Source organism: Apus apus, chromosome 17 (assembly GCF_020740795.1).
Source record: "Apus apus isolate bApuApu2 chromosome 17, bApuApu2.pri.cur, whole genome shotgun sequence".
Taxonomy (NCBI): domain Eukaryota; kingdom Metazoa; phylum Chordata; class Aves; order Apodiformes; family Apodidae; genus Apus; species Apus apus.
In genome coordinates, this window is record NC_067298.1 from 2,990,658 (window position 1) to 3,012,176 (window position 21,519).

Sequence of the window (21,519 nt, forward strand, 5' to 3'; positions counted from 1 at the left end):
ACGCACACCCCAGCAGTGGTGAGAGACACAGAGGGGCAAGAAGGTGCCAACATATGGTGCAAAAGGGCCACTGGCACAGGCTTGGCTGCCCAACAAAGACAATCAGGCCTCACAAACATAACAATTGTGGCTCCTTTCCCAAGGAAGAAGCATCCATGAACGAAGATGGGACAGCCTGGGGTTATTTTTAGCAAATACTGTTTCCCCCAGAACCCACTGGTGCAGTTAATCTTGCATAAAAGAAAGGAAGAAGAGCAGATTTCAGCTCCATTTTGCCCAGGGTTTAGGGTCACATTTAAGACAGTTTCTTTTCTCACAAGGGAACTGGGCCCTGCGGCCCAGTGTCTAACTGGAATGGGGATGCTCTGCACTGGGATGCTTTGTATTGGGAAGGGCAGGGTCAGGTGTTGGTGCTGTGTCCTTCAAAGCTGCTCTGCACTTCACACAACTTCCTTCTCTGCAAAGGGGACAGAGGCCCTTGGACAGGCAGTGAGGCTGCTCCAGGTGCTCTTACACCATCTTGGTTGCACTGAGTCATTCCAATTCCACTGGCCAAAATTCAGGTTCCTCATCTAAGCCATGGTGACGTGGAGCAGAGCTCCCTTCCTAATCTTTAGTGCCTACCTTTGCTTACATGAGTAAAGAACTGACCATCCCCTGCACTGAGGACATTCCTGAAACATCTAGAACTCTTGAAAAGATCCCTTCTTCCAGATTTCCTTTCCCTGCTTCATGCTTTGCTCTGCCTTAAAAAAAATAAAATAAAAAATCTCAGAGCTCATACCCAAGGGGGGATTTGACTTTGGGTCTGCCCCATCCCAGCTGAGACTCCACACTAGTGGGCAGCAATGGGCACAAACTGAGAGAGCAGAAAGTCTTCCCATCAAAGATGTAGCCAGAGCAGGTGTGCTGCACTGAGAACCTTCCAGATGGTGCCAGCATGGGAGCAGAGTCAGCCCAGCTGGTTTTTGGGACATGCTGGCCCTCATGGCAGCTTCACCCTCCGTGCCCAGGACTTCCAAGATGTAGGAAGCCCTGCTAACCCTGCTGGGTGAAACTGAGTCAGGACACAACCCATAAGACAAGCCTGGTGGAGGAGGCCACAGTCCAACACAGAGCTCAGCCTCCAGCACGTGGCTCTCTCCACTCTCAGTTTTGGGGGAGTTTCTATGGTAACTGAGCCAAGCACTAAACAGACCCTCTACTTAATGAGAAATCTCTGTCATTTTGGTAACGAACAAGCAGCTGACACACACAAACACATCTGAGGGTTTCCCTCAACGTGCTTGGCTCAGCTGGTTGCAGATCAGCCCACGCTGGTCACCACACGCAACGGGCAGGTCCGGGGCGCGATGACGCGAGGAGGTTGATGACGTGAGAAGGTTGATGTTTTACCCCTTCTGCCCAACCCGGATCACTCGGAGGTCTTCGCCATACTTGGTTTTGACCCACTGGATCCCCTGCAGCTGGGGATCCACCAGGAGGGGCCAGCGCTCGCAGCTGAGCAGGATGGTGGCGTTCTCCGTGGAGGTGCGGTCGGCCGGCAAGCCCTGGTTCTGCCACCCTGCCACGTCCGCCTCGTCTGCCAGCATGGACAGAGGGTCCAGGGATGGAGTTATGGGGATTGGCACCTGGGAGGAAAGGAGAAATCCTTCCTGGAGTGTCAGCAAAACCGGCACACGTGACTCGTGACCTAGGCCAGAGAGCAGCAGGGAGGAACAAAGAGCTGCTAAGTCGTATTTATCCCTGAGTGGTCAGGGTTGGAAAGCACCTCTGGAGGTCATCTAGTCCCAGCCTCCTGCTAAAGCAGGATCACCTAGAGCAGGGGGCACTGGATGGCATCCAGGCAGGTTGTGAATGTCTCCAGAGAAGGATATTCACAGCCTCTCTGGGCAGCCTGTCCCAGTGCTCGGCAACCCTCACAGTAAAGAAGTTCCTCCTCCCATTTAGATGGAATTTCCTCTGTTCAAGCTCATGCCCATTACCTCCTGTCCTGCCACTGGGCACCACTGAAAAAAAGACTGGCCCTATCTTCCTGACACCTACACTTGAAGTATTTATTTATACAATTGCCCCATCAGTCTTCTCTTCTCCACACTAAACGGCCCAGGTCCCTCAGCCTTTCCTCATAAGAGAGATGTTCTAGCCCCCTACCCATCTTCATAGCTCTTTGCTGTCCCCTCTCCAGCAGTCCCTTGTCCTTCTTGAACCAGGGAGCCCAGAACTACACACAATGCTCCAGATGTAGCCTCACCAGGGCAGAGTAGAGAAGAACCTCTCAGCCTGCTTGCCACACTCTTCTTGATGCACCCCAGGATGCCCTTGGCTTTCTTGGCCACAAGGGCACGTTGCTGCCTCATAGTCTCCCCAGGAGACCCACCAGGACTCCCAGGTCTTTTTCCAAAGAGCTGCTTTCCAGCAGGTCAGCCCCCAACCTGTACTGATCCATGGGGTTATTCCTTCCAAGGTGCAGCATCCTACACTTGCCCTTGGTGAATTGTCCAAGGTTCCTCTCTAACTCTCCAGCCTGTCCAGGTCACACTGGATGGCAGCACAGCCCTCTGGTTTTGTGTCATCAACGCACTTGCTGAGGGGACACTCTGTCCCTTCATCCAGGTCACTGATGAATAAACTGAACAGGACTGGACCCAGTACTGACCACCATCTGGGGTTTCCCATTCTGTAGGATAGATTGGATTTAGTATTAAATTTCCAGTCCTGCCATGAATGAACAGAAATGATGCAGCCACCCCAAAGATTTTTTGGCTGCAGGGTCCTGGGCACCATGAGTGGCCACAGCCCAAGCCCAGCAGGCTCAGGTCTCACCCTGGGGCACGAGATCCATGAGACAACAACTTGGTAGAAGGTCATCAACAGTCTCATGACCCTGCTCCTGTGCTCCAAACCAGCATTAGCAATTCCAGAAACACTTCTCTGACATGGGAGGCCATGGAGTGACAACCAGAAAGTTACCTCTGCCAGTTATCTGAGCAGAATGGGCCTTCAATTTTCCATCAGAAACAGACACCTCATTGAAATGTCTCAGCATTTTCAGGTCATTTTGGGAACAGTATTGCCTTTCTTCATTACATTTTTTTGCTTACGAGTAAGAAACACAGAAGGAAGTTTTTCCTCTCACATCCTAAGGAACTTGCTCATTTTCTCAGCTGTTTGATTTGACTGTGACCTTATTTAAAAGCTTCTTGGCATTTCACCAGGGTTTACAACATCCAGTCACTGTACTGATGTGCAAAAGCTCAGTCCTGCAGGAGTCTGAGCACTTGCATCTACTGAGGTATGAGAGAGCTTGTTAAAAAGCAGTGAAATATGAAACAAGTTTGAAGCCCCACTGTCTCCATCTGGTCTAAACAGCAAGACACGGGTAAAACCAGCTGAGAAGCACAGCCAGCATGAACAGAGCTTGTGTCCAGCATGAAGACCCATCTGGAGTTTTTTCCAAGCCTATGAGAGAGCTGGCAGTGAGCCCTGCCTGCTCCAAGTAGTTCCTTCTCCATACTGCCTCCCTCCTCCTGAGGGCCTTCCCTGAGGCCTGGTTAAAACCAAGCAGCTTTGGTCCATGCTCGGGTTGCTGCATCAGGGTTGTTCCTCCATACTTGGAGGAATCAGGTGACTTGCAGGGAGCAAGGACACCATGACACCTTCCCCAGGGAGGAGTAAAGAAAGTGTGGCTATGCCCTGCTCCTCAATCCAACTTGATGGGGACACACTTCTCATTTAGAGAATGTCCCCTCATTTTGGGGGACATCAGAATTTACAGCCACATCCGTTCCAGGAACTTTTCAGAGAAATCAGGGCTTACTTTGAGCTGCTGCAAATATGGCTTCCAGAATCCATCCAGGAGGTCTTGGCGGTATTTCTTGGTGAAGTAGCCCAGGTAGGAGACGAAGGCTGTGATCAGCAAGACATCTCCACACAAGGTGCTCTGCTGCTGTCTGAAGTCCTTCACGGCTTCAGCCCATCTCACGTTCTCAGAGGCGAGTCCCCCAACCTACAATTTCCAAGTCAAATAAGGTCATTACAGTGGTTCTGGAAGTGATGCCTCAGGATCCAGCCATGCCCACCCCTTGTTCCTGATGTCAACTGTCATTTGCTGAAGTTTAAAACCTGGGGGTGGGAAATATTCAATGGTTACTTTGCCAACCTTCCCCTTCAGGGAAAGACCAGTCCTGCAGTCAAGTCTCAGCTGTCTGATCCACAGCTCCTCTAAAATCACCAAGGAAGGACCCATCACTTTGCCAGCAGGAATTCACATGAAGACACCTGCATAAGGATCTATGTCAGGCAGCCCACCAGCTGTTAATCACAGAACAGAATCATAGAATCATTAAGGCAGGAAAAGACCTCTAAGATCACTAACTTCACCTGTCAACCCAACACCACCACACCGACTAAATCATCTCCTCAAGTGCTCTGTCCACACATTTTTTGAACACCTCCAGGAATGGTGACTCCACCACCTCCCTGAACAGCTTGTTCCAATGCCTGATCACTCTTTCAGTAAAGAATTTTTTTCCCAAAATCCAACCTGAACCTCCCCTGGCACAACTTGAGGCCCTTTCCTCTCATCCTGTCAATGGATACATGGGAGAAGAGAGAGCCCTTAAGGCTTTGTCCAGAAAACACTTCCTCGTGGACATTTTTAAAGAGCATCCAATGCACAAACAGCCCAGCTGAGGGTGCAGCATCTCCTTGTAGAAGAAGATACCTCCACATTCATGGATGATTTATTTGACTTCTTGTTATGGTATCATTGGTTCCTTGATCCTGAAGTCTTGTGGTTATAAAACATATCTTGACCCCCCCACACACACCTGACCCTGAATGTCCCCAGGGATGGGGTCTCCACCACCACTCTGGACAACCTGTTTCAGTGTTTCACCACCATCATAGTAAAGAAGTTCTTCCTAATGTCCAACCTAATTCTCCCCTCTCACAGTTTTAATCCATTGCCCCTTGTCCTCTCCCTCCCTGCCCTTGTCCCAAGCCCCTCCCCAGCTTTCCTGGAGCCCCTTCAGGCACTGGAAGGTGCTCTAAGGTCTCCCTGGAGCCTTCTGTACTCCAGGCTGAACACCCCAACTCTCTCAGCCTGTCTCTAGCCCTCAGATAATTTTGTGGCCTCCTCTGGACCTGCTCCTGTAGCTCCACCTTTAGCTCTATCAACTGAGAAACACAGCTTTGAAATACGAGTGGAATTGCATCCTTCAGGTTGACAAGCCAGAAAAATCCAAGCCAGCTTTAGGTTGGCCTCATTTGAGGCTGAGAATGCCAAACCCTGTGGTCAAATTGACAATCACTCTCCTGTTGTCATGGTCCTCTGGAAACACCCAGGCAATGTGGAGATCCCCTATACCCACAGGCCTCTGTTGCCAGGGCAAACCAGCACGTGCTCTTTGTCTCCTTCAGAGCACAGTCCATATGAGCTTAGGCTTATTTCTTAGATTCCTTATTTTTATTAAAAAGTCCTCTATATCCTTCTCCTTTGCAAACCTCCTCATATCAGGGGTGCTGCAAATGTGACTTATACAACACTGTCTCCTTCTTCCAGGTCACTAATAAACACGACCAGCTCTTCTCCATGACAAGCCTTATGAACACCTTGAATAATTCATTTTCCCAAACTGGGTTATTTTGCCATCTTAAACTGGTATGCAGAACACAGGTCCCTGGGATGGGAAGGCACCACCTTCAGATCCTCACTGAATTCCACCAACACACATTCCAACCTGACCAAGTCCTGTTTGTAGCAGGATCTTGCTGCCACCTGAGGGTTAGGAGCCACCTTCTGATTTTCAACACAGATTTACTCCTGGCCTGTTTATGCCAGCAGTTGTTAAGCAGACACTGTCCTCCAGCTCTCCTTTCACCCCCATGTGCACCTCCAGAGGCTTTTATAAATGGCCAGGGTTTTCTAGGGAATGTGCTTGGCTTGGCTAAGCAAAAGAAATTGTTCTACTTCTCCTCTGAAATATCCAACCACAGAAACAGCCAGACCTAAGGTCCCCCTCCTTTGGCACCTCTCTGCTGACAGCAGCCCTTAGCAGATGACTTGGGAGGACTATACAAATGAGCTCCTGGCAATAGCTCCTGAAATCATCTCCCAGCTTCTCACAACTGGAGGTTTAAGGACTTTCTGAAACAAAACTTGTATCTTCATGCTTTATAACCAACGATGATTTTTTTCCTTCGTGACTGAGCGTAAGCTGCCGTGGAAACCAACCTGCACTTTTTTTGGCATCCACAGCACCCTGTAGCCCGGAGATACACAGATTAGCTACTCTTTCAGTGAAAAAATGTGCCTCCTTTGATGTGCTGCCTGACCTTTTCACTTGCTGACACCAGCCTGCAAAGCAGTGAACAATCACGCTCACGTCACCGTCTCCAGACCACTCATCTTTTCAAGGCCTTGATACCCTCTTTGCTGTCTCCTTTTTTTTAGAGGCTGAAGAGCTTTAGTCTGTTCAATAATTCCTCACACAGAAACAGCCTTTGGATTGTCCTTGCAATCTTTATCTTCCCCCAGTGATGCAATCTTTATTATCCAGTTTCTTTTTATCGTTACCTGCTCTGCACCGTCTCCCATTCTGCTGCATCCTTTGAGGTACAGCAGAGGGGGTGGAGGTAGAGCTGCTCATTCAAGATGTATTTGGAATGTACTTATATACTGAGATTGTGATTTTTCTCTGGCTTGTTCTCTCTCCTTAATAAATCCTAACACTCCATTTCAGCTTGGGTTCTCAGTTTGTTGAAGGGTTTATTGCCTCTGGGAGCACAGAGCTCACATCCAGAACTTTTAACTCCATCATTTCATTCCTGAATGATAATATCTAGGCTCAGCATCACTTGCAGGGCACAAAAAGTAAAAAACTAGTTTACCCATATACATTGCTTTGCATTTATCTACCTGGCATTTCACAGCTCCATCACTTGGTACCATTTTTACAGTTCTTTGTAGACAGTCTCCATCGTCCCTGCATTCCTGTGACTGAGAAACTGTGACACCTGCTTACACACCACCCCTGCATTCCTACCACTGAGAAACTAGGTGACCTGCCACCCCATCCACATCATTCCTGATTTTTCTGATGAATATTAGAACTAACAGACACCTGCAGTGGTATCTGATCACTTTTCTGCCTTGACAAATTTGCCCCTTTGAAGAGTGAAAACACCTTCTGGGCAGTCTGACCCTTCCAGGAGCAGAATGAGAGGCCTCAGATATATTTTTTTTGCCCCACTCAACCTCAGAGCTGCCCCTAAACCTGGCCCAGCTGTTACTCTTTCATGAACAAGCACCACCACCCTACTCTGGGCTGCAGAAGTTTGGCTGCTGCCTTTTGCAGATCTCAGGGTGTGCTGGTGCTCCTTTAGCCTGGCTGGAAAATCTGCTCTTGGCATGACCAGGACCACATCTGCCTTTCCTAGAACTGCACAACATGTAGGGCACTAGTATCACTCACAGAAGAGCTCTTGGAGTCATTGCAGACAGGTCTCAGAAACAGTAGCTTCCACATGTGCAGAGAGGACATGGATTAGGACTCTTCTTGGATTAGGCCTTCTTTGGAAAAGACACAGTGTAGGGATAACTGTGAGAGAAGCCTGTAAAATCATTAAGAGCAGGCAGAAGGTGAATGGGAAATGATTGTTCACTATCCATCATTATCAAAGAGCTAAAGGTGTTTCAATGAAATGCCTTTTCATTTGCTAGGTGCTACATACAAAGAATTCCAACAATTTGTAGCATCTGAAGTGGAAGACACCTGGAATTTCTTTGAGATACTAAAACTGGCAGCAGTGTGTGAGCCAAGCAAATACAACACCCCAAGGACCTAAGTGGGTAAAAGAAAAAAAACACCTCAAAAAAAGAATTTGAAGTATATAGAGAGTCTGCAGGTATTAGGAAGATCAGATCAGTAAAGACTTCTTGGTCTTAGAGACTATGGTAGTAGCATGAGAACTGACCTCCAGGGGGCTGGAGGAAAGACCTGTAGGTACTTCCATCTGTAAAAGCTACAAAGGAGAGATGGAGGAAGGGGACTTGTGTGCACTGTCACTGGAGTTGGGGTTAAGAATAATTTAGGTATGATCCTTAAAAATAACCAATAGCTTAGAAGCTGTGCTTTGCTTCTTTTTCAACAAGTAGGATTAGGTAAGGACAGGTATGGGGCTGAAATCAGGGTTTGTCCAACTTCAGCTGGTCTCCAGCAATGTTCAGAACAGAGGAGGAGCAGGGCAGGTATGTCCCATGCTACCTGCTCCCTGATATTTTCCAGCTTTCATGTCCTCCACTTCAGTGTACGTGGGTATCCGTGGTAAGACAGACCTGTAAGACTGAGCCCATAAAAATGGGAATCCCACAGATAAAGAGGAAACAGGGCTGTAGCTGAAGTAACTGGATGGTCTGGATATGAGAACAACAGGACTGGGATGAAATTCAGTGATGCATGTGGACAAGTCACTCTGGATTTAGAACAGATGGTCCCTAAACTGGGGGCACTGGCCAGCAGCCAGTGAGGACCACTTGAGTTTTTCAATCCAAAGCAACACTACCTGTGTTCAGGTAGGTATATTCTTCATACAACCTCAAGTGCATTTCTTTCAAAGTCTGGGAACTTCCCTGTGCCCAGTCACACAGGTGACACATCTGGGCTGTCAAATAAACAGCAAGGGCTGTCAGGATCTGTTCCCAGATCAAAGCCAGAGATGACCCAGGAGATGGGGTGCATGGCACTACAGTAAGTTGGGACAAAAGCAGCTCTTTGCCTACTCTGTAGAAGCAACCAGCTTGTGACAGCAGCATCAGCATCTGTGCTTTCTAACCAGCTGGTAGACCTGGCACAGACACCACTTGTTGGCATTTCCAGCTGCCAGCACCCAGTGCTCTGTGAGCAGCTCCCAGCAGCTCTGCCCTGCAACAGCCACCACCCAGTGCTGCAAGGAACCCCAGGGAGCCTCAGTGCAGGTTGGTTCATGCCTTAAGAGACCTCCAAGCAGCACTCAGATCTCTTCCCAAATCTTTGCATTTGGAGATGGGGCAGCACAGACACTGAACAGGACAGACAACCCCTGTTCTTCCCTTGTTTGTTGCTGTGTTCTTTCTTCAGACTGTTCATGGTTTGGAATCTCCTCAGGAGCCACTTGTGCCCATTTTCCCTTGTCTTTTCCACGTGACTCCTTGTAAATAGGGAGTCTCCATCTTCTTTGTAGCCACCCTTTAATATAGCTAAGCCCCCAAAAAACCCAGAAAACCTCACCATTTTTTCCTTATCACAACCTGAATAAAAATCTGTGTTTTAAGGCATGAAAAAGAAATCATGTTGTTTGTTACAGTAGTACTGAGGTGAAATTAAGCTGTATTCAGTGTAAAACACACACAGCTACAAATATGAAAAGAACTGGAACCATCATTTCCATGTGTCCTTTTCATAAACCATTTTTCTCCTTGCATTTTGTGTTTACTGACTCCTGCATGACTCAGAGCCACAATCTACCTCCACATCACATGTTCAACAGGATTTTGTTAGGCTGTGGAAAGACACAAGGGAATAGTCACCCTGCAAAATCTCCCCAGAAACATAAACAGCTCTTTCAAATGAAAAAGCTCCTTTCCTTTTTTAATTAAAGGCTTTGGAAGCATTCAGTGAGATTTAACCTGAAAAAAAAAAGATGAAAGCATAAAACTCCTTCAGTGGTTGCATGAAAAAGATTTAAATCAATCTAGGAAGGGACTCATCTGCTTGTTTGTCTTTGACCCCTTAGATTTGAGTGCAAGTCCTGACTTGCATTTGTCTGCCAAGCAGCCGTGGTGCTGCAATCCAGTTTGCCAGAGGAGACATGCAGAGATTCAATGGGCTTTTTAGGAGTTTCCCAGCACCTCAACATGCAGCAGGTGATCTGTGCAGCCCCTGGGAGCACTTTAATTCCCCCCACTAATTGCAGCCTTTTTATCCTGTGCCCATCAAACCCCCCCTGAAATCTAAAGAGCTCTGAAAATCCTGGCTGGCTAAAGTGCTGAAGGACAGTGCAGAAAATACAGACCTGAGCAAAGCTCTTCCAGATCCAAAGCTAAAGCTTCACCATATGGCTTTTAGATTTATTACTGCACTGGGATAGATACAGATACTTTCTGTAGAACCTCCAGCCCAACACAGCCATGAGCTGATAAAACATGTTGAGGAACCTGCAACTTCTAGAAATGTCTTTGTGTTCTGACTTAGCTGCCCTCAGCCCCACCAGCAGAGGCAGCTTCAACAGGACAGAGACCAACCTCCCTCCCTGCATCTTCCCTGCAGGTCCAGCGAGTCAGATCTTTGCAAACATGGAAAAATTGGGGATCTTCCCTGAGATGAGGCTGATGCTGCCTTCATGTGCTGGAGGGTGAGCTGGAGGCAGCTGCTGGAACCGGCTCCAAGCCCAGCACCTGGCAGGGCAGAGCTCAAGCTTGGCCAGTCTCCTGCAGCCCTGGTCCCTTGCTTGGAGGAAGAACTGCCTTGCTCTGAGCTGGTTCAGGAGCCAAAATACAAAGTTTTAAGGGCATTTGAAGCGTTGGGTGTGAGCTGGGGCTAACGGAACAGGGAGAGCAGAAACCATTCTCTCTCAGCCTCTTATCTGTGAAGCAGTGACAAGGGCTCTGCCCTGCAGGGGACGGGGAGGCTGCAGACTTTGTAGACCAGGCTGCATCGATGGGTTGATAACAGGGACATGCACTGGGTTTTTTAAGAGCTTTTCTCTACTAACTTTTGGTCATTTCAGCACCTGTAAATCTACTGGCATACTCCTGCTTTTCTGTTTCACAATACAACTTCTGAGTCAGGCAGTTTTGGCCCTGGTCACACATTTAAGTAACAAAAAGGAGAGGAGGGCTGTGAGAAGAGTCCCTTCAAACACGAGCAGACCTTGATGCGTGCAAACAGCCAATGCAAAAATCATCCCCATTACTGAGACTTGGGGCAGTGCATTCCAAAAAAACCCGAGTGGCTGTAACATACTGTGCACACATGGTTGGCATCTCAGCAGCACCTGATGTCTCCTGTTCCCACCCCAGGGCTGCATCTGCTGACACTCACCAGTCGGTTTGCAAGAGCGATGGTGGACGCTGTCGCTTCAGCTTCCTGCTGACATTGGAGTTTGTCTGAAGTGGCCTTCTCAAACCTGGCTGTGAGCTTCCCCAGGTTCTCGTTGAGGCGCTGCACATGGAAAAGACACAAAAGGAAGGAGAAAATAACAGGAGAGTTTTAGGGAAAACCCTTCTCCAGAGAGGATTCACCCTGCAGGCAGGGCTGACCAAGCTCCACCACAGCTCAGGCTGACCCTGAGGTGCAGACCCACACAGTGTTGTGGCATCAACATGGTCCAGTGGGAGGTGTCCCTGCCCATGCAGAGGGGTTGGAACTAGATGGTCTTTCAAGTTTCTTCCAACCCAAACCAGTCTGGGACTCTGTGATCACGGGGCAGTGATGTGCTGTGCTATTTTACACGTTGGTAACTCACATCCTTGGCCCAGGGCAGAGGCAAAGAACAGGCCAAACTAATCCCTTTGGGGCTCCACCCAAATGTAAATTTAAGCTGGGACAGAGGGTCCTAATGACAAAGCACCAACGAAGGTTGAGCAATGAGCAGGGCAGCTGCTTTCTCCAAAGGGCAGAACTTCTCCCCAAGCAGTGATGAGCACGCCAGGTCCCACTGATAGTCATAGGATATTTGTTAGTAAATTCAATAGAAACATAGCCTAATAAAAATGGACTAACATAATGAATTGGCTATACTAAGGGTTACTTTTAAAACGATGTGCTTTGTGAAACTATCAGTCAATGATGCCAAGCATCCTGCAGGTTGTGATGACATCAAGTCTTCTAAGAACCTGTGGTGCCTACAGACAACACTCAGGTTGGTTCTGACCCACCTGGGCAATCTACCAGCAGGAGACTGGAGACAGGACCAGGATGAGAGACAGGACCAAGATGACAAAGGGCTAGAATCAACAAAGACCCTCACAGGAGACCCTCGAGCAGGCATCATTACAAAGATAGCCAATTCCAGGAAATGAAATGACTATGTAAAAGAATTCTGGGAACTCACTGACGTGGAACTGAATATGCATGGTTTTGGTGTCTGTTAGTTGGGGTGCTTCACTGACTGTTGGGAGCACTCATGGTGGAGAATCCCCAGGGCTGCAACAAAGAATCCCTGCTCAACAACAGCTTGTTTGTTGTGATTGGGTCTTCATCTGGGAATCCTCACCCAGCCCCACCCAGCCTCCCACTTGGGTGAGGAGTGTTAGAAAGCCAAGGGGGTTCGGAAGCTCCAAATGTTTGTTTCACCACCACCACCGGGCAAGCACTTACAGCAATTTTGGCCTTGATGCTGGCCAGCTTGTCCTGGGCAGCTGCCAGCTCAGCGTTGGCCTTGCTGAGCGCCTGCCGCTTGGGCTCCACCTCGCAGAACACCTGGTGGAACCGCACCATGTTGACCACCCAGGAGCAGAGCCCGGCCGCCGCCGAGGACTTGGTGGTCACGAATTCGGGGCTGAACTTGGGATCTTGTAAATAAGGCTGAAGGGCTTTCAGGCAGTTCTCGTGGATGTTCTCCTTGTCGAAGTTGATCAAGGAGTCCAGGAAACCATCCACTCTGGCCATGGCGGCTTTCGCCGCTTTCCAGCTCCTGTCCTTGGGGATCCTTCCTCCCGGGGCCATCAGCACCATCACGGCCGCCATGACGTTGCTGACGGCTGGAGGTGGTGACCCGAAGGACCTCAGCTCTGTCAGATTCTTCTGCAAAAAAAGGGGGAAACAAGGTGGTTAGACAAAAAACGGAAGGGCTCTGTTTTTCCTTGGCCACCACCAGCGCCAGGCTCCCCAGCTGACAAACCGGGTTTCCCTGGGCCTGAACGTCGCTGCCTCTAAATCCCCGCTGCGCAGGTTTGCAGCACGTGTGCTCAACTCCCTGCATCCAGCTCCTGACACCCCACTGGGACCAGCACAGGGCTCCTGCCCGGGTTCCCACCTGCTGCCAGCTCCCCTCCCTGTGGTGCAGGATGTTTTCTGCCCTCTCAGGAGGTCAGCATAAGAAAAAAACAACCACGAAGCCTTTTCAAATCCTGACCCATCCAAACGGCCCCTCTGAAACTCCCTCACAGAGCTTCCCTTCCTGCCCAGCTACAACCTGTGCCAAACACCCAGACATTAGGGTCTTGCTGCATTATTCATGTGCACCCCAGTTTCTTAAGTCCCCAAATTCAGGCACTTTAACTGAGGACCTTCAGCAGAAAAGCCATCTCTGAGGTGAACAGGTGGTTCCCCCTCCAGAATCAGCTCATCTCTGGGAACATCCTGGTCCAAGGAGAAGCTTCTGTCTAGCAAGTCCCTGATATTAAGTGGGACAAATCTTTAACCTAAGCAAAAAAAAATAGAAATTGTGGAGAAAGCAGGTGTTTGCAGCCACAACAACAATGCAATGCTGAGGGTCTGATCTGCTGCCACCTGGACTCCTCTCTCCATGCACACATGAGTTAGGCTTTTGCATAGGAAACACCAGGGTGGGTAAAGCAGCTGAGCTCAGATGAGATGTTGTTGTGAAAACAAGGACAAGGGCTGTTTCAGCTCCAGTTCAAGAAAAATCTATGAACTTCTGTCAGTTCCTGTTTCTATCAGGTTCGAATAGCTTTTAATCTGCATTCTCTGATATCCTGTTTCTGTCTATGGAAGCAAGTTGGGATAGTCTGGTACCTCTGAGCATCCATTCTGGGGATAAAGGTGTCTGCTATGAAGCTGTTCCTTAATGTCTTTGCTTGCTTTTAGCTTTTGTTAATCATCAAGCTGACAGAGACAGGCCCTTGGGAGCTGTGTGCACTTCCAGTGTGAAATGTCTCCAATTAACATGCTCAATGACATGGAGCCAACCATGAGCAGAGTGCCCCAACATGCCCTCCTCCATCCTGAGCACTCAGCTGGGAGCAGCAGGGATGTGTGTGCTGGTGTTGGGAGGAGGAGGCTGGTGTTGGGAGGAGGGGGCTGGTGTTGGGAGGAGGGGGGCACTGGGAGGGCTCTGGCAAAGCAGCCAGTGTTTATCAGCCTGCATCCTACTGGAAATGAGATGCTGCTGCTTTTTCCCAAGGTGAACACCTCCATGACATGATGGGACAAGGACACTGCTTCCCTGAAGGGGAGGGAGGATGATGTTGTTCCAGCCAGGAAAGGGAGGAAGACCTGGGCAGCATGGGGTGGATGGTTTCCTTCCTTACTGTGAGACTCTCCAGCCAGGTCCACAGTGAGTGTCACCCTGATGAGCTGGGGCCCCAGGTCGAAGAGCTCTGCCCTCCCCCCTGGTGGCAGTGACAGAGGCTTCAGAGCTGCTGTCCCACCCAAGAGACTCGACCTTTTTGGAAAATCTCATCCCACTAAGGGCAACTGGCTGCATTCTGACCAGCATTCCTCATCCTTCACCTGGGATTAGTGGAAAGGGATCTCTTCTCCCTGCCCCTCCACACAGCCATTCTGCAAAAGATACAAATCTGAATGGATGTGGCTGCTCTTCTTTTAAACTAGCAGGTGACAGTGGCACAGGAACATCCATGTGCTTCCTGAGCACCTTGGAACTGACTATATCTATCATTACTGCATTCCACTCAACAGCTTTTCTCACTGTTTTTCCCATTCACGTTGTGCTATCCAAATAAGTTGACTTTGGTAACTGGGGAGAAACTACACATACACACGTAAATGTTGCTGATTATTGATGTCAGCAAGCAAGCCAAGCTCTCTGATGCATCTCCAATCAGTAGGTGAAGGAGACCACAACTTCCACAGCTCTGCTAGTGCAGCTGTACAGGTCCCTAGAGAAAATCCCAGCATCTCCCTAATCTTTGCCTAATGAGATAGTCTACAGCTCCAGCACAAAACCAAAACTAATGAAGAGACAAATATTTTCCCTTTCTACAATCCTCTCCTTTCCAGGAACAAGAGCCAAAGCAGCACATCTCTGCAGCAAAGCCACGTGTTTGCTGAAAGCTGATCAAAGAGAAGACCCATTCCTGGTGGCTCAGAGTTGCTTTCCTCTCCCCCAACAGGGTAGATCCCAGCCCTCTATCCTGCATGTCCTCCTCCATGCTAGCAGCCAGCTCTGAGCCAGAGACAGGGCCAGACAGCAGGACAGAGGTACAGAACTGCTAATCCCTCTGAAACACTCTTCCCTGGGTGCTGAAGGCAGGTGACAGTAAGGTGACCTCCCCTTCCCTGTGGGACAGGATGAGGAGCAGTGGAGCCAGCCAACAGTGGAGAAAAGGTGCAAGCAAAGCCCTCATCTCCAGTTCTTGCTATGAACAAAGGCTAACTGGTGCAGCCTCCTCCCTGCTCCAAGTTACACCACAGACTAAGTATGCACCAGCTGGGAAGAAGCTGGAAGAGGGTCAATACCATGTCTGAAATCTTGGGCCACCAGATGACACTGCCTCCCCCACCCAGTGCAGAGGGGAGATACTGGATTCCCATGGGAATCTTCACCCTACCTTGTTGAGGGTGTTCAGAGCAGCCTGGGCAGCTGCCAGGGCAGGCTCAGCTTTAGCCAGGTCCTCCTCACAGTCCTTCTGTTTCTGCTCAACCTTCTGGGTGATAAGTGCCACTTTCTGCTCCTCCTCATCAGCAATTGCCTTCTCCCGGCTCACTTTCTCTGTCTCCACTCCCACCACCTTGATCAGCTTGTCAGCATTTTCATTCTTTTGCTTCAGCTCCACTTCTTGGGCTGCCAGCTTGGCTTTCAGCTCATCCACCTGGGGGGGTGTGAAAAAAACCAACCAAACACGTGTGGGAAGCAGGGACACTCACCAACCCAACCTGCTCCTCACCCTGCCCAGCAAGAAACCTGACCCTGGAGTGTGTGCAAAGCAAGCAAAGCCCTGGCAGCACAGAAGAGCAGCACTCTGAGCTGCCAGCAGGAACCTGCTGCTCTCCTTTGCTCACAGCTGCTTGGCTCACAGCTGGAGAGCCCACACCTGTGGTCCACGCAGCAGAAGCAGCAGGAACCCAGCAGGGGAGAGAGCAGCCCCAGCAGGGTGAGCTGCTAAGGAGGCTGTTCCCACCTCTGCTTGCACACTGGACAGGGGTGCCCAGGCCACGCAACCGTTGGGCTGAGCAGGATCCAGTGGGAAGCAGAGGGAAGCTTTCGTTGCAGGAATTGTTGGAATTGTTGTGCTGTCAGGCTCACAAGGGATTGCTCAGAGTTCCTGCAGTATGTCTTTACCTACACAAGAATACGGACTTGGAGGGAAGTCAGACACTTGCTGTTGTTGACAGTTCCATTTTTACACCAGAAAAGAGAGCACAATTTGCAATCTCATAACCTGAAGCTCCTGACACTGGGCATCAGCTCCCAGTGGAGAGCAGTTCCTTAGGACTCTCTTTGTGCTCTTCATCCATTGTCATCTCCTGCTGCCTGGCACCACAATGCTGTTTTCACCAGGACAAAGAGGTGACTAAATCCAAAGGACTCAGGGCTCACCTAATCCCTTCAGCCACCAAACTCGGTGACAGCTCCTCCCTCAGCTCCATGTCCTTGGGGATTGCAGGACATTGCAGTGGGAGGCTTTGCTGATGGGGCTTGGGACCTTCTGCCCAAAAATCAGTCATCATGTGCTGGGTACATCTACAAACGGGAGCTTTAGGGGTTTACAGGACAAAACAAGCAAGGGATGACAACCCCCTAGCACTCTGCAGCACTACAGAATGAGCAGCTGGAAACTCAGCCCCCAGTGCAGCCTGTGGGAACAGAAAATGCCCTCCCAAAACCTGCCTGCAGCCACACTCGTGCATTAATGGAAGGGTAAACACCTGCTCTCACACTGCCAGGATTTTTAAAAAAGCCAGAAATTCAGTTAAGGCTTTGCCTGAAAGAAATCCCTGGATGCCCAGAACTGTAGGGGTCTATGGAGGTCCCTGCCCAGATGGATTTGGGTTAAATGTTAAATCCCCAGTGGAAACAATGCAAGTTGGAGCTGTGATGTGTATCCTGAGGCTCTGCTGGACCCTCTGCCTATAGACCACACCACATCTCGGGGACATAGGGTGACCTCCAGCCACTCTTTCTACCTACAGAAGGATTTTGGAACAGAAAGGAAACAATCCCATTTCCCCAGAGAGGCTGAAGCCCAGGGGCAGCTGAGCAGGGATGACTTAATCGTGTTTGTGCAGTGGAAAGAGAGAAACAGGAACTACACCTGAATGACCAAACTCACTGTCCTGAGTGGGGGAATGTAAAGTTCAGACTTTTCAATCCATATTCAAGACTGAACATTCTGGTATGATTTCCAATACTGTTAAATATCCACACACTCTGGTTTCAAATCAACATCACTTTTGACTGTTGCACACATCTGATCATTTAGGTGCTTAATTTTAGGCCCCCGGTGCTAATTTTAGATTCAAATTGGACATATTTGTCCTCACTGCTCTGCATCTTCATCAACCTCACAATCAGGCACTTTTCTCCCCAGCCTTGCTCCAACCAGACATGAACTTTGCCTTCTTTTACCTTTCTTACAATAGCAAAACCTACAAGACCCACAGGTGCTGTGACTTTCCATCTCCTCCCCAGTCCACCACTGCTCAGCTCCTGCCCTGTGGCTTGTCAGAGAACCCTTGTCAACATAACACCCCTATGAAGATGTTTGGCAGACACTACAGGGACTTGTTTCCCCTCCAAAAGTCAGCCTGGTATGAGCTGCTTCCAATGAAAACAAAGCTAACCCATCTTGATCCACCAAAACCAGCAGCACCCCACAGGTCAGCAAAGGTAGGTAAGGTAGATGTGAGGTCTGCTTTGCAGTGGGGGGCACACATGCTGCTCTGGTGGGCTTCACTGGCTGTGACAGCCACTCTCTGCTACTGGCTGCTCAACCTCAACCACATCCTTACAAAGGAGATGCTGAAACCTGCCAGTGCTCCCCTCCTGTGTCCTCAAAGGCATGGCCTGCCCCAGGAAGGAAGCAACTGTTGGAAGTGAGATGGAGACTGTCAGAGTCCAGAGGCACTAATAAAGCCCATCCATCACCCTCAGTAAGCAGGACAGATGTGATTGATGCCACCAGGAGGACCCAGAGCAGGGGGATGGAAGGAGTTGATCCTGCCAGACCTTCATTCACATCGACCCCCTGCACCTCTGTAGAGCAGCTTGAGGAGAAACCCATTTGCCACAGTAGAAACTTGTAAGTGAACGTTTCTAAGAGTTAATAGAAAGTTAAATGGAGAGAAGAAGAGGAGTTCAGCAACAGATGCAGGGAGCAAAGCTCTGAGAGGGGCCTGGGAAACGCTCAGAACAACATGAAGTTGATACCACAGGAGTACCAGTGCCAGTCCTCAGCAGGGGGATTTTGGGGATGGCTAATCCACATTGCAGACATGCCTCAGTTTCCCTTAAAGATGGACAGCATGATGGAAGGAAAATGAACATCAGCCTTATTTTCAAAGGATGCTGGATTTAGTCTGAAAGAATTCCTGCTGATTTCCTGGGTGCAACTCCAAAAATCCTCACCTCTCCTGTACTTTCAAAGCTGTTTATCACTGCAGCTGAGATACAACCATTAAAAGAAGATGAACTGGGTCCCTATTTCACTTGACTTCCTATGCTCTTCCATTTGGGATTGGCACCACCCAAACAGCAGAGACTGGATTCACACCTCTTCCCTCCTTCTTTCCAGTACCCAACATAACTTCTGCTCCTCTGGAAACCCAGTTCAAGCCAGACAAGAGTCAGAATCTAGCACAAATTTTACACCCTGCACAGTCTCCACTAGTAAAGTTCTCCTTCAAACCAGGCTACAGGGACATCTACCAGAAATAGGGAAAAACACCCACTTTTAACCCCAAAAAGGGTTTGCTCACCTGGGCAGACGTGCTGTTGAGCTTCTCCAGGCCGTTCTCCAGCCGTTCCATTTTTGCTTTCAAGTCCCTGCCCTTTTTCCACAGCAAATTCTGGTAGAGTTTGATTTGCTCCAGGAATGACTTCGGGGTGGTGTAGTTGTACCGTCGCTCATTGCTCAGGTACAAGCGGGAGACCTCGTTGACACTTGTGTGGACATAGGCCATGAATTTGCTGATGGAATCTTTCACTGCATCCTACAGGCAGGATGAGAAGGCAGGGAGGAAAAACTAAATACATCCCAAACCTGTGCTGTGTATAAAGGAATTTATTAACTTTTCATTCTGTTGCAGAAATCTGGGATGTTATCATCTAAGCTGATCCTTGTTATCTCTAAAATAACTTTGCTTGTGTACTTTATACCTCTCTTTTTTTTTTAAATCTCTTACTTTATCTTACTCCAAGCAATTTTTCTAGCATTCAGCTCTGTAAAATAACAGCCTTTGAAGTATAAATTTGGACTCTTCTCTGTACAAATGGAGAAAGTGCCCACTCATGAGAAAGAAACACTGTAGACTTTACTCTTCAAAAATCCTACCCAGAAAAAGTAAAGAAACAGAACTGAGCCTCTGTCAGGAGCAGGGTGTCATCAGTGAGAACTTGACTGATTTTTTGCCCTAGAGAATTACAGACATTCAAGTGGAGAGAACAGTTTATGCTCCCTGCAACCATCAGGAGCATGAGGTTGTTCCCTATCCCAACGTGCAAGTTGTCTCTCCTTGCAGCAGAGCAGGGATCTCACTAGCAATCAGTCCTCTTGGGGTACAAACAGCTACGGGCATGGGGCCCGTGGCCATACTCCTGCTCCTCTGGGAAACCTGGGCCATGTTTCAAACGTGGTTTAAGTTTCATGGACTGCAGTTCTACCAGCACCTCCTCTGTGAACAGTCACCCAGACAGAACCTTCGGATCATTGAGGTTGGAGAAGATCTCTAAGATCATCAAGTCCAACGATGACTTGGGTGAGTGTTGGGGGGCAATGAAGGTGAGGAGCCCCTCTCTGCAGTAGTGTCCCCACTGTGTGAGGCCTTGCTAGCCCTGACTGGAGGGATGAGGTCACACCTGGCTGCCTCCAGCAGCGTGTGGCAGTGGTGGCCACCCCTGGCCCATGGCAGAGGAGCTGAACCCCTGCACGGCTCCAGCACCGCGGATGCTGGTGGGTGAGGTGCTCACCTCCAGGGCTTCTGTTTCTCGCAGGAAGCGGAGGCTGACGGACTCCAGAGCCTCCCGGGGCCACTCCTGGAACCAGTCTATGGCCGTGCAGCTGATCAGGGCAGGGAACCTCCTGCTGCGGACGCGCAGCTTGTTGCCCACGGGAGAAAAGCACAGCGCGACCTGTGGAGCCCGGGGGAGGAGATGGTGAGAAGACACAGCTCAGAGCAGGCACCAGGCTCCAGCTCCTCCAGCCCCAGCTCCTCCAGCCCCAACCCCAGCTCCTCCAGCCCCAGCTCCTCCAGCCCCAGCTCCTCCAGCCCCAACCCCAGCTCCTCCAGCCCCAGCTCCTCCAGCCCCAGCTCCTCCAGCCCCAACCCCAGCTCCTCCAGCCCCAGCCCCTCCAGCCCCAGCCCCTCCAGCCCCAGCCCCAGCTCCTCCAGCCCCAGCTCCTCCAGCCCCAGCTCCTCCAGCCCCAACCCCAGCTCCTCCAGCCCCAGCTCCTCCAGCCCCAGCCCCTCCAGCCCCAGCCCCTCCAGCCCCAGCCCCAGCTCCTCCAGCCCCAGCCCCTCCAGCCCCAGCCCCTCCAGCCCCAGCTCCTCCAGCCCCAGCCCCTCCAGCCCCAGCTCCTCCAGCCCCAGCTCCTCCAGCCCCAGCTCCTCCAGCCCCAGCCCCTCCAGCCCCAGCCCCTCCAGCCCCAGCCCCAGCTCCTCCAGCCCCAGCCCCTCCAGCCCCAGCCCCTCCAGCCCCAGCTCCTCCAGCCCCAGCCCCTCCAGCCCCAGCTCCTCCAGCCCCAGCTCCTCCAGCCCCAGCCCCTCCAGCCCCAACCCCAGCTCCTCCAGCCACTTCCAAAGGAAGATCTCACACCACCAGCTACAGGTTCAGCAACCTCAGCTCAGCTCCTGAACCCTTGCACTTCAGGCCAGCAAACCTGGCCTGGAAAAGGCACAATCTAGCAGTAAACATATTTTTTCTCTGCAATAAAGACAAGCAGTGGTGTTCAGCACTGCTATGGTTGAGAGCAGAAGCCTGGAGCACTCTGAAGGCTGCAGCCAGGGTTTAATGTCACCTCTCTTCCCTGCTCCAGCCGTGGCAAAAAGCTTCACCCAGCAGGGAACTGGCATCCAGATTCAAGCAGTGCAACCAGGAACCAAAGTGAATGGACCTAAATTCTCCTGGCAGGAGCACTGGATTGTTCCCCAAAAGCCAGCATTGAAAAGGGTTTTGGTGGCTCAGACTCAAAATCTACTTTTAGCAGAATGAGAAATGGTTTGAACTCGAGAAATCTCAAAACAAAGCAGAATGGAAATGAAAGCATTTGTGAATGTGTTTTCCCTGCTCATTGCAATTTTGCACAGCAGGCCCTTTGCTTTTCAGGCTTTTCTTTCAGTCCAACAGCTGCTCAAGGTTTCTGAGTTGCAGAAAATCATGGAGTTTGTGGGG

The 21,519-nt window shown here is 50.1% G+C and overlaps 1 protein-coding gene across 1 annotated transcript in view; it reads right to left on the reverse strand.

Annotated features, from left to right (window-relative positions):
* The window catches only part of DNAH9 (dynein axonemal heavy chain 9), a 160,501-nt gene that overhangs the window by 61,585 nt on the left and 77,397 nt on the right, over nucleotides 1–21,519 (reverse strand). The window contains exons 47-53 of the mRNA XM_051635224.1: nucleotides 20,098–20,259; nucleotides 18,888–19,121; nucleotides 15,521–15,781; nucleotides 12,363–12,788; nucleotides 11,085–11,204; nucleotides 3,821–4,009; nucleotides 1,396–1,631 (exon numbers count right to left, since the gene is read on the reverse strand). Coding sequence (XP_051491184.1) covers nucleotides 1,396–1,631; nucleotides 3,821–4,009; nucleotides 11,085–11,204; nucleotides 12,363–12,788; nucleotides 15,521–15,781; nucleotides 18,888–19,121; nucleotides 20,098–20,259 — 1,628 coding nt within the window. The remainder of the gene's footprint in view (nucleotides 1–1,395; nucleotides 1,632–3,820; nucleotides 4,010–11,084; nucleotides 11,205–12,362; nucleotides 12,789–15,520; nucleotides 15,782–18,887; nucleotides 19,122–20,097; nucleotides 20,260–21,519) is intronic.